The sequence below is a fragment of the Aulostomus chinensis genome, chromosome 17 (assembly GCF_037954235.1).
Source record: "Aulostomus chinensis isolate RoL2024-O1b breed Wild chromosome 17, RoL_Achi_v1.0, whole genome shotgun sequence".
NCBI lineage: Eukaryota > Metazoa > Chordata > Actinopteri > Syngnathiformes > Aulostomidae > Aulostomus > Aulostomus chinensis.
The window spans coordinates 6239107-6252794 of NC_141336.1; the positions used below are offsets into that span (position 1 = coordinate 6239107).

General features: G+C 41.1%; 1 protein-coding gene across 2 annotated transcripts in view; it reads left to right on the forward strand.

The window, feature by feature from the left end:
* arhgap5 (Rho GTPase activating protein 5) overlaps positions 1–13688 on the forward strand; it is a 63788-nt gene that overhangs the window by 35353 nt on the left and 14747 nt on the right. For both annotated transcript variants that reach the window (XM_086182258.1, XM_086182259.1), the window contains exon 4: positions 12905–12982. In XM_086182258.1, coding sequence (XP_086038384.1) covers positions 12905–12982 — 78 coding nt within the window. The remainder of the gene's footprint in view (positions 1–12904; positions 12983–13688) is intronic.

Here is a 13688-nt window from a genome sequence, read left to right on the forward strand (position 1 = left end):
AGTTGATTTTTTCCCTAAAATAAGCATCTGCGGCTCACAAAACGGTGCGCTCTATCGTCCGGAATTTACGGTAATATCTCAGTAGTGCAACAAAGTTGGGGGCTGCTTCTGTTCGAGCTCATCATCACATTACATCATCACTAAATTGCAAACAAACACTTAGACTTGCAACAGTACCTTAATGTTTGCTTGAATGTTGAATAAAGCTTCCCGGGTAGCCTTCCAGACACCGTTTCAGTCCATGGAAGTTGTGTGATCATGCTGTTCTATTTAAAGAGGAGAACCCCAGCAGACGATGCAAGAAGAACAGACACACACTGACCACGTCCAACCCTAGGTCACATGTTAGAGAGTAGTCTGATGTCAGCCTCTTACTTTGAAGCTTGCACCTTTCCAAATGTGTTTCCTGTGTGTAGCGTCCTGGAGTTATTTTGTTGTAACATGACAAGTAAACGTCCATATGATTATGAGTTAAAAAGAACACAGCGAGGTTCATCAGAGGTCTGTCCTAAGGTTGGAGGTCTTAACAAAACCACCAATTTCCAAAAATCGCATTTTTCTACAAAAGTTTCAAGGCACAGAACACCTTTTCTCACACACTAACCAAACAAACTCAAAAAGTGGAATTGCAAAACAATCTAAAGTAGACTTATTAAGACTTAAATTTCAAATCTGTCTAAAAAAAAGCCACTTGTGAACCATCTTTCATTTTAAATGGACTAAAGTGAATGTGGCATACGTGAGGTTTCAGGTCCAGGCTGGTGAAGGGATCTGTGTCACCAAGCTTGATGATGCACACAAATAACCTAACATAACATCTTGTTGTTGGTCATTTGAGCTCAAAAGTTGCCGATAGATAGAGCAAAATGACCAAATTTGATGGGCAGGAAATGGTAAAAATCATTTTCAAAAATTGAGGCGCATGGTTTTATTGGACAGTGACAGCATGCTTCTGTTATTTTAAAACCGTTATAAATTTTAGCCAGTTTGGGCAAAATCACTCTCTCATTTTCTTTAAGTGAGACGGATGGAAGTGAATGGGAGGCTTAGATGGCGATTGTTATGGCCCTCCGTGTGTGTGCGTGCATGTGTGTCTGTGTGTATAGCGCAGTGGTGTATCACGGCCCCGTCCAACTGCAACCAACTTGAAGGCGAGGGACAGACGAGCTGGGCTGGGGGCTACAACCAACTCTGGATGGCTTGTGTGCGCGCGTAAGATGAATTAGCGTGTGTGTGTGTGTGTGTGTGTGTGTGTGTGTGTGTGTGTGTGTGTCTTGGGGGCAGACTGAGTAGAGAGCGAGGAAAAAGGCTGAGCGAGTAACTAGTGCAATGCCACCTGGCTCCAAGGCAGTCATCTGGTCTAATGGGGCTTGTGTGTCCGTGTGTGAGCAGTCCAGTCTTCCATTAGCTTCCCTTCAAAAGCCCTTATGTTGCCCTTCTCTCCTTTTTTACCCCCCCCAACTCCACCCATCCTGCGCCGATGCTGCCAGCAAATGTGGTGAGCGAGCTGCTAACACATGAGCAGCAAAATGAAATATCAAGACAAAGAAAGTGAATAAAACAAAAGAATTGTATTTGAAGTGCAATTTAAGGCAAATCTTGGCCAGTTGAATTACTGTCATACATAGGAACAAACTTTGTTTGCTGTTTTAAGTTTTATTTGATGAGAAAAACTGTCTTGAAGGACCCTATTTACCAAATCGTTAATCGGCATTAATCTACAATGGGTTTCAGGCCTACCCAGACTGTTAGGGCCATTGCTCGCAGTTTACTTTTTTGAGCTGAAAACACATTTTTGCAACATCTCTCCAAAGTATTTTTATTTTTTTGCAATATTATGAAAAACGGTCTTACTTTTACTAAAGTTACATGAATAGCAATAACAAAAAATATCATTCCTGCTGGGTTTGTGCAGCACTATTCAAAATGATAGCATTTTCATGTGGTTATGTAATTGCACCATCTGACATTGTGATTCATCGTGCAGCACTAGTGTCGGAGTCGAACTAATCCTGACCCTAACCTGACACTGGCATCCTGGCAGACGTGGCGACATCCCTCCACAGGATATCAAATATACACCATATTAACACTTCAGTGCTGCATGGTAAATTACTGGGCTGTCAGTGAACGCCACCATTGTTGATCTGCTAAGTTTGTCAGCATTGAAATCAGTGGAGGTTTTAGCAGAATCATTATTTAACAGTTGGACAGTAAATGGAAATGTGTTGAGAGGATTTTGAAGTCCTGCTGTGATGGACACGTCAGTCTGTTGCCCGTTTGAGAGCCGCTGACCTCACGAGCACCTTGCTGCAGGCTACACAAACCCGTGCACACACACACACACACACACACACACACACACACACACACACTTCTGATTATGTGGCGGCTTTGATGAAGGTCTCTAGAGGGCGTTTAGTCGGCCATATTGTGAAAGACAAGGTGCTGTCTCTGTCCGCCCTTTCTCATCTCTTCTCCGTCTCCTTTTCATCCTTCATCACTCTTCTTTCTCTTTTATTTCACTCCATATTTACAATGCTCCTTTCATCGTGTCCTCATGTGTCTCCTTTCTATCCCTTTGTCCTTTTCACTCCATCCTCCCCTCCTTTTTCTCTCGTCTTCAAACCTGTTTTTTCTTCAATTAATCCTCCCCTACTTGGTTCCTCATCCTCACCCCATGTCTCCTCTTTTCTTCTCTCTGTCCATGTCCTCACACCCCCCTCCTCTTAACTTTCTCTCTACAATCCATCTCTCCACTAAACTTTCTTCTTTGTCTTACTCTGTCCTCTAACGTACATTTCCCTGTTGTCACTTTGCCCTGCCAAAAAGGCATCGAAAGTGTGTGATGACAAACAGCAATTTGCTATAAAAGCTGGAGTGTGTTCATCTTAGCAAGTAGTGTGTGTTTGTTGAAGACACATTATTAGTGGCAGGTTTGATGAAACCCTACCCGCAATTGTAGAGTTTTATTCTTTTCATTGTTGTTGCATCAAACTTTATCCGCTATGTTTTATAGGAAACTGATGATAAGAATTTGGCGCCATCTGAAGGCTCAATAGTTCGGTAGGCAAAGCAGGCGTTGGCGCAATTCCTTTACAGTTTGTGGTGTTTGACGGTGATGAATAAATGTCACTGTTGACTAATAAATGTTAATAAGTGTTTTTTGGCAACAATTGAACCTCTGTGTTGCTGCTGGGAGGGGGAGATAATCAGACAAAAACTGGAATTAAAAATACCGCAAGAGATCAAGTCTGTGTGTGTGTGTGTGTGTGTGTGTGTGTGTGTGTGTGTGTGTGTGTGTGTGTGTGTGTGTGTGTGTGAGAGAGAGACAGGGAGTAAATAGAGCAGTAGCTAGGTAGCTCCGGCTTGACAGCTCAATTTATAACCCAGGTCCATCTGTCTCTGTGACTTTAGAAAATTGGTGCATGTGCCTGTGCGTGTGCGCGTGCATGTGTGTGTCATGGGCTCCTCCTGTCACTTCCTGAATGCCGGACATCTGTCCCACTGTCAACACACATTATACACAAACACACACAAACACTGGCTCCAACATGGAAACTTGGCTGTGGAGAAGCTTCCTTCACACATTTATCTTTTGTGTGTTTGAACCCTGACCCCCTTAAAGTATTGATAGTTGGAAAACAGTTGTTGTTGTTGTTGTTTTTAAATGTCCTGTGTGACATTAGATTAAGTTGTTCATTTGTATTTAAAACAGACTGAGAGAGCACGCTGCACCAGTATTTCAATGTTCTCTGTCTGATCTTATCTGTAACACACAGATCTGAAATGTTGATTTGAGTTTTAAAAACTGATTACATGTTTTATATAGGGTTTGACATTAATCATGGTCCTTTCACCTGTGTCGGATATTCCCTGTAGGTGAGATCTTTCCAATGCATAGTAGCAGTTCCAAGAACATCTTGATTCTTGTCTTCTTTATTTAAGATTTGTGCTGCAATGGCACAGTGATGTCATGCTTAGCGCTGCAACGCTGAGGGAGAACAACTAACTACAATAACTCTGGCCAGAGGAGTTAAACACAACTTATTCATCCATCCATCCATTCATCCATCCATCCATCCATTTTCTGTACAGCTTATGAGTTAAGGGGGGGCTTGAGCCTAACACCTTATTGGGTATAGGTATGGTTAAGAGGCACAGGAGTTTTGGGTGAATTTTACAGTTTTTCTTACTTTTGCATGAGTCAGAAACGAATAAATGACTCAGAACAGACAGTTTTCATGTATTTGGTGATTCTGATGGTCAAAGACCACATAGAATCAGATTTTTATAAATTTCATCCAAAGCATATTTGGGATGGGTTTGAACTCTTTGTCTAAGGGGAGGTCCAACATCTCAGATGTTGAAAATCTCTGGTCTAGAAGTTTTTCATGGTAGAAATTGGCTCATACAACCATGGAGAGACAAGTATGTTCGATGGAGAGTAGAGATCTGGAGAGAAGGACAATACTGTCCTGCACATAATGAATGCTGTTCAGTGCTTACCCTGCTGGGCTTATCAACTTTCATGACAAGATTGCTGTACTTATGCATAGATAACACCAAGCCTAGCCCATTTTTACTCATTTGTATACAGGAGTGTGACACTGGTGACATAATGCTGTCGGTCAGTCGAGAGATAGAGGGGGAAATGGCGGCCAGGAAGAATCTGAATGAGTTGAAAAAGTTGGCTAAGATTTGGGAACCTTTGTTGTAATGGTTCACCCTTTTTGTTAAGTTTTTAGTGTACACCGTCTCACACAGGAATGACCTTTCACATATTTAAATTTCACAATCAACGAAGTAGTTAGTATGGGAATGAAAATATGTCAAAGATATTCACATTGTGTACTTTGCATTTTGTATTGGCAAAAGCCGGTCAATTATGTATTTACTGCAAAACCAATAGGTGCTGAGCCAATAAGGCCGATGGCAATATATGAAAAAAATGAACACAATATCAATGACGTGCCGATACTTACACGCACCCCTGAAATCATGTATAAAACCATGTCACGTTTCCTTTTTTTGAGTTGTGAAAATTTAAAATCTTAGCCGACCAAAAGTTCAACTTAAATGTGACTGCAGTGCGTAACTCTTTTTCTGGGCACTGTTCAATACCATGAACAGAAAGTGCACACTGAACATCTTTTAAACTTCTGTTCACTGGACAGGCATGATGGGAAGTGTTGCTGTCTGGTCGGGGGATGTAATCAAAAGCAGCAACTTTAGATGTTGTAGTAGATTTTAGTATCAGTTTTGGAGCATGAAATCGCAAGTGCAGAGAAGCTGCAGTGTCCACAGTTGGTTTTCATTGTGAATAGAAATGTGATGAGGCAGTGATCCGGTAACACACTCTGAGACCCCCTGTTCTACTGTAAAGACTCCATACTGAAAACAGGCTGCAGATGTGGGCCTTGTTTCTGCTGGGACTGTGTGTGTGTCTGGTATGGATCTCGTTACCCAAGGTGCCCTGATATTAAATCATACACACATACACACTCCTCATAGCTTTCGTATTGATTTATATTGACCTGTGGTTGTGTGGAGGGCCGCTCATTAAATTAACACACCAGCAGAGGAACAGATGACTCCACCAGACCACACCACTCTCAGCTGTGTGTGTGTGTGAGAGAGAGAGAGAGAGAGAGACATTGAGAGTGAGTGAGAGAGAGAGAGGACAAAGAAAGTGCTCACCTCAGGTCATTAGTCTCTCTCTCTCTCTCTCTCTCTCTCTCTCTCTCTCTCTCTCTCTCACACTCACACACACACACACACACACACACACACACACACACACACACACACACACACACAGAGCTATGGTGTTTCTCCCACAATGACTTCCAGACCAGAAAGCACAGCTCATTTCTCAGCCTGAGAATTGTGGGAAAAAGCTGCGTTTGGTGTCCTCTGGGACAGGCAGCACTTTTACCTGCACATTCATCTTCTTTAGAGGAGGCTGCACATGTGAATATGTCGTATCCTATTTATAATGAGAGGAATAAGACCTGGATCTGCTGGAAAGGAGAAACTGGTACATGCAGGGTGGGACCCGCTGGTAGGAAGCGAGAGGATCTTTATTAGTAGTGGTTTAACTCACTCTGGGTTGTGTGTGTTCATGTGTGATTAACAAGAGGTCATTAGCAATGATGTGTGCATGTAGGTAAAAAAAAAAAAAAATCATAAATCCAAATTCTGTTTAAAATATGTGAGTATAACTTGTGTTTAGAATATGAAAGGGGCAGTATACTCACAAAACTCACTGAAAATTGTTTCAAATCACTTCCCATATGTCACTTATGTTTTAATAAACCTTAACTTTATAAGCAAATTGTGCTGCAGAGCATTATCTTCTTTTCTGTCCTGTTAATTGATTTTTGTGTTTTCAAGGAGAGACCAAGAAACATTGTGAACCGTTACAAAACTAATCAGATCTTTTTTTTTTCTTTTGCTAGACATCATGAAAAGGTGTTCCTGTGTGAAACAAGTGTCACTTAAACTATCAACATCCACTTGTAAATGCTCCAACTGTCACTGTGCTCTGCCTCTTCAATCTGATTATGCCGCTACGGTTGATATGTTGTGTCATCACCTCAAAGTCATTATCTTAATGGTTCTTTCAGGTCAAATCCTTGTGCTCAGCTTGTTTGTTTCTGTGTACAAATAAACGGAGGTTAATCAGGTCAAAGGTCACCTCACACATGTAGGTTACGTAAATACCAGGGATTTTTTTCATTTTAATTTGTATTTTTTATTTCAGGGAAATAATGATTGCTGTGATTAACACATTTCTTTAATATTTCAACTGCATACGCATGTAAATGTACATGAAAATCAATCTACTTGTGACCTTTTGCTTTTTGGACAATGCTGAAGTTATTTCAACATTGTACTTCCCCACTTCGCATCAATGAGGCTTCATTCAGCTGTCATGAATACAAGTTGCAGAGGTCACAACGCTGCTTGTGTGTAACAGTGTGAACACAGTGTAAGGTAACCAAGACATCCAGGCTTTGTTTAGTCTCGACATTTAGACTTTTCTGGGTGATCCCAATCAAAATTAATGCAAACCCCTCTTAAGGCCATTGTTGGCCAAAAAAAAATCAGAACACGATCCTCCTAAAAAGTGTCATTTTTCTTTTGTTTTTTTTTGGGCCACTTCACTTTTCAGTTTTATATGAAATTACAGACATGAAACCTCCCAGACAGTTGACAGTCCAATCCCTCCGTCGTCCTCCTGAAAAGTCAGGACTCCAATTTCATACAAACCTCAATTTAGTTACCGTGGGGAACAGAACCTAACACAGGAAGTGGACCAAAACATAGTGCACAATGGGCAAAAAAAAGCAACAAAAAAAAATGATGCTGCAACTAGAGAGAGGATGGAGGGAGGGAGGGAGGACTCCAAATCTTGCACCAGCATATCCTTAAGTGCCAAAATATTAAGAAGTACCAATAAGAACAGCTAACATTTGACAAATCAAAACTATGGTCCTCCTCAATGCTTCCGATCCTTCTCTAACTGATCATTCTGTAGTCGTATTTGTCTAACATAACGTAACATGATGTGCTATTTAAAGCTTCTAAAGCAATTGCAGCGTGCTGCTTTTGTGTCAGTGAGAGCGCGTGTGATTTTGCAAAGGTTGTTTCGTTTAACTGGGTACAGTGTAAACACTGACCTGGACCTGATTAAGCTGTGAAGGAAGAAAGGAGAAGAAAAATCTTCTTCTTTTTTTTTTTTTTGTGAATCGTTGTTTCATCATTTACACATCAGTTGATACAGTAGTCAGAAAATGCTGTATTTGTTTTAAGCTGAAAACTCAAAAACTAAACCTGCAAATAAAAGATAAAACTTATTTTTTTGCAATAACGCTTTAATGGTTTAAAAGTATTTATAGTAGGAAGAGATGTACCATATACGACTCAATTATACTCTCTGACTGTGTGTGTGAGTGTGCGTGCATGCGTGCGTGCGTGTGTGTGTGTGCGTGCGTGCGTGTGTGCGTCACATGTCTGTGCCTGGTAAAATAAGAGCTAAAAATAGCCGCCGATTGACTTTCACTCATTGAACCAGCTTCCTGTTCCCTCCCACAGCAGATGGTTGTCAGGGCAATAAAATATCTTCAGCAGCAGGCAGAGGAAAACAGACAGGTAGAGAAAGACAGTGGAGAAAATGGTGTAATGGAGCAAGATAGAGGCGGAGCCAGGGACGAGAGCGATTGCGTGTATCAGGATATTAGATCATATCACAGCAGGACCAGTCTTATCAGATCCCAACATTCAAAGTGAGCTCCTCTGGAAACTCCCTTCCCCACAAGTTTTTGTGTGTGTGTGACAGACATTTTGTTTAGAATTGGATGTCCCGACAAGTATAGAGAAATGCACAAGGTGGTGGGGGAAAAAAAAATCGATCCATATCTACAGATCTATCCATATATCTACTGTATCTATCAAAATTTAAACTGTTGTGACTTAACAGAGACTCCTGGCTGCCGTGTCCCTCCAAATGAGCCATGATCAGCTCATTCTGCGATCTGAACTCTGCACATTCCACTTGAGGATTCAGCTTCCTGCTGTTGGTCGATAAAGCCAGAGTGCCTAGTTGCTGGAAGAAGTGTCAAATTAATGTGTGATTAAGTGGGAAGAAGATGATCAAAACAAGCATTTGCAGCACAGTGACATTATTATGACTGTATGGCTCCAAATATGTTGCAGAGTGTGTTTAAAGGCTGCCGTTAAATCACGTTATTTATCTGATGTCAGGGACACATCGTTAGGTTGTTTGAAGTCTCTAAAATTTAGAGCTTTCTGCCTGCTGTTTCCTGGGCTCGTGTATTCTGCTTACACAGTAAGACACACACACACACACACACACACACACACACACAAATTGGGTCAACGGGTTGCTGATTAGACGGAGGTCACTTTGTACAAAGCGCTGCTTTTCACAGATTTCTGTTCATTTAAGAGCTAAGCCAGAGTGCTCTTTGACACAACTGGACCTACACACACACACACACACTTAAAAAAACAAACTTAAATAGGCTCAGATATGTAGGCAGATACCAATTGATGCACACACTTAACACAGTTTACTTGAATCCATTAAAGCTTAATTTACATAAAACTATCTCCTCTTAACTGCCTCTGCAGGAACAGCACACGCACGCACACACACACATTCACACACACACACACTGCAGTGTGGATGACCTTGAAGCAGTGACAGGAGAATTACAGCCTGTATGGATGGTGTAGTGTGTGTGTGTGTTTAGTGTTCTGTGCTGCAGCCAGAACACACATTAGAGCTCTAATTAAGTCGCTCTGTCTCCATATGCTGTCTGATAAGGATGGTATTGTTGGTGTTGTGCACTCACAAGTGCTGCTTTAAAACCAGTTGAAGGCCCACAAACAAAAATTTGGGAACAGTTTTTCTTACTGTTTATTTTATTGTAGCTCTAGACAACTATAGGCCAACAACTGTCAGTAGCATTTGGCCTGAATATCAATTAGAGCTACTATTCAGTTACCTCTGTAGATGAGGTGCTGTTATTCTTTCGCTCCAATTTTCTAATTTCCTATGAAAACAGTTAATTAATTACATTGCAGAGGGAACTTAACACCTTTTTTGCAACTTTGCATCATTTCATGGACTATATAATCAAGTGAGAGCACTTTCAAAAGATAACCATTGAAATGATATGCTATCACAACCTCAATTATAACCACATGATTTTAAACTCATTTACAGCTGGATTTTTTTTTTTTTTTGAATATTGCAAAGCCAGTTGCAGTAAAAGTCAAAATAATTGCAAGCTTATGAGATACTTTTTGAAATTCGCACCCTAATAATGACCATCTTTGCTCTAGCGGGATTTTCCTGACATCTTTTATTCACAAGGTTGAAACTCTACAACAACCAAGAGGGTTGCGCTGGGCATGTTGCGTTACGTAATTACATTATCACCACTTTTGTCCCAAGATACTTACAATAGCACATTTTCCACTTGATTCTTGGATAAATTGTGATGCGGGCCCCAACGATTATGCATTGATTCATAAATTTAAAACAATGTTTTAAAATGTAAGTTAGGTGGCCGGAGCAGAATGAAAGCGGCGCAGAAGCAGCGTGCAACATGAAAGATTGTTAATAAAGGAGACGGTAGGATAGCAAAACAAGACACACTGAGCAGATAGGGAGAGAGCAGCTGTTGCCCCTAAGCTGACGTACAGTATGTAGCAGGTCTGAGATGTATTTAAACTGTGGGATTAGCGAAAAAAGTCTGCAATAGCGAGAGAGATGAGCGCTCATGAAGAACAAGTGTACTGTTAAATGCACGGCAGATAATTCAGCCACTATAATGGAGAAAATGGCAGGAAGGTTGAGCGCAAAAATAAAGATCAGAGGCTCTCATAGGCTTCTTATGAGGCATTCAGGGAACATCGGTTAAATTGTAAAGTTACTAAATACCAGTTGCCTTTGTGAGGTGTTTAGGGGGCATCTCTAATTTTTGAGCTTGCTGTCACATGACTTTATTCCAGGCCTGTTGTTATTAGTTGTTTTTTAAGGTGGCCTTGTTTCAATATGCTGTTCTAGTAAAAGATAATGGGCCTAGAGATTACCAGCCTTATATGATGCATCAAGATGATCGGTAATCGTTTTATCAATGAATCAGAGCCCCCTGAATCGAAATTGAAGTAGAATCTTGAGGTACCTGACGAATCGCATCCCTACTGTTGATCATGTTCTTTGTTAGTTAAGACCTCAGAGAGGAATGAGACAGGAGTTTTGGTAGTGCTTTTGTCTCACTGGCTCGGGTGACAACATGGTGGAGAGACTGTATTGATTTGGCAGCTGTGATGATGGTGGTGGAGAGTGCAGGTTTGCTTCAGTCACAACACGGCAGTCCAAAATCTCTAAAGTATCTCCATTTGCTGTGTTTCTGCACTCATTCATTCAAGTTTTTCCTTTAATTTTCCACCCATCTGTCTGTCCGCAGTAATCAAGAATACCATGAATCATAAATGTTTACAGGCTGAAAAACACAACTACTTCAAAGCAAAGCAAATATTTGTCTAGCACCTTTAAGAAATACAATTTTCAGCATTTCATTTCAAGCATTAAATACACAAAGTAACAGAAAAAAAACATGCATGTTATTGTTAAAGAATAAAATGTAATTACAGAGGAAAAATATCAGTCCTGCAAAAACTAAACTGGTTGCAGCCGTGAGACAGAGAGATTGCAGTTCTTGCAGTAAAAGATGAGTAAATATCTCTGAATCGTGAAAGTGGCAGTTGCTTTGCCGCCTCCTCCACGTTCACCTTTTCTGCCCAACTTAGTTCCATGTGTCCCTTTTCTTCCCGCTGTTGTGTGTTCTATTATTCATGCATACTTCCAGGCATGTGACATAAAGCTACACAGAAATCTGCTGTCTAGTTTTTGGTGGTTCTGAACGAAATGTCAATGAGACGATTTTCTGATTCATACCCCGATCAGCTCTGGCCCCCCATCAATACCTTTCAGCCGCATTTTGCAGGTTGCATGTGGCTTTAAAAATGATCCAAAAAAGTTCATCAAATATTGAGGAAAAATGCCAGAATTAGGCCTGCTGATGTTATTTCTGAGGCTTTTCAATAATAGAGGGGTGAGGTGCTGTGAGAAACAATGATGATATCTAATTTGTTTCTGGAATGTGTGCGGTGCAGTTTTCAACATGAATCAGAAGAAACTCAGGATGTGGATGCATCAAAGCAGAGTGGATCGAAGCTGTTCCAGTGCTCCTGTTTGCCTGTCTGTTTCAATTAAGCACGTTGACACACTTGTTTGTGCAAAACTACATTATTGCACAGTGATTCTGTATCTGTTAGGGATGGGTGCGAGTAATCACTTGTTCCCTGTTACAAGGAAACTCGAGGGGGAATGAGGAAACACAATCTTTTATTATTTTTACTGTCGTGTCAAGTGTGATCCTGGATCAGTTGCCTCTAAAATCACATCAATCTTGGCCTCAAAATAAAGTATTGTGATGGATTTTTAAAAGCCCACTTTGAGAGCCTTATTCTGAAATATTCTGATCGAGAGTCGAATGATTGTGTGGGTAGCAGTTAAGCTAACATCACTCAACCACCACCTCCCCACGGTGCTGTTTCATAGGACCCACGAGCAACTGATCAATAAGCTTTTGAGTCACGAGGAGTGGCGTGGCTCACAAGTAGAGTGGTTGTCTAGCAACCGAAGGTTCGCTGGTTCAGTCCTCACTTCCCCTGGTGACCATGTCAAAATATCCTTGAGCAAGATACTGAACCCCTAATTGCTCCTAATTGACAGCCCTGTGATGGACTGGCGACCCGTCCAGGGTGAACCCTGCCCCTCACCCAATGTGTGATGGGATAGGCAGCAGCCTAGGCTCTTTGATTTATCCCAGTAGAGTGTGTGTGTGTGTGTGTGTGTGCGTGTGTGTGTAAATTGTTTGTCCTCATCATTACAAAACTTAAAGGTTTTGTTGAACAGTCAAATGTACTCAACCGTGGCCTTATTGACTGTCATTTTAAGATGAACTCCCTTCTGCCTGTTCTTCTTGAAGTATTTATTCTGCTTTCTACATTTTTGAGTGTATTTCAGCAGTTTGCATTCACACTGCTGTTTCTGCAGGAAATGCTGTTTTAGTTAATATTTGTATTCTATAATGCCTTTTTTGTTCGTTTTGAATAAAATAGTTACATCAAATGATAACTGATTGTTTTGAATGGCATCATGCTTTAGATATATTTCTGTTTCCTGCTGCATTAAATTAGTTTCCCCCCCATGAGGAATTGATCTTTTTCTTAAAATTGCTTGTGCCTATTCCTCATATTCATTCAACTTAGCTAAGACTTGTGTTATTTGTGTTTACAGGTCTGACGACAGAAGGCCTGTATCGGGTCAGTGGGAACAAGACGGATCAGGACAACATCCAGAAACAGTTTGATCAAGGTAGAGCACTCACACTTGCGCACACTTGCAACAGAACCTCATAAATACATATATTCAGCCACCTTGAAACCTGACGCTGGAGCACATTTGGAACTGCCAAAAAAAAGAACGATGGCTGTCATTATTTTTCACAGATGGCGATTTGAGATTATTTTCCCATGAACTCCGTTTAAGAACTGAACAGAGAACATGTTACTAATCGAGTAGCGTCTGTGGGATGTGTGCAGTAAATTCGACCTTCCGAGAAACCTTCACGTAACTGAATACATATCTGACCGCACGGCAAAAGTGCTTAAAGAGAAACACATGCCCTGTGGAGGAGAGTCGGCCTGCTGCACAGGACGGTTGGTGAGCTGCCAAACTGGCTGTTAGAAGAGCTCAGTAGGCAGGCACACACACACACACACACACACACACATACAGTCTGTAGTGTCATCTTACAGCCAGGTGATGAAATATGGAGACCCAGCAGAAGTGAACAGATTCCAGCAAAGTATTTGCTTTTCTTTCTCATGATTTTCAATGAATGAAAGTGAGTGTATCAGCGGCTCAGCAGAGAGACCACGCGTCCAAACTGAGACACTACTTCAGATATGTTTCATGTAGTTGCTATTTGGAGGAATATACGCAACTAGAATAATTTACCCCCCATAACTCACCTTTGCTGATCTGTTGAAGGTGCACCCATTCATTTCGAATACTCAGA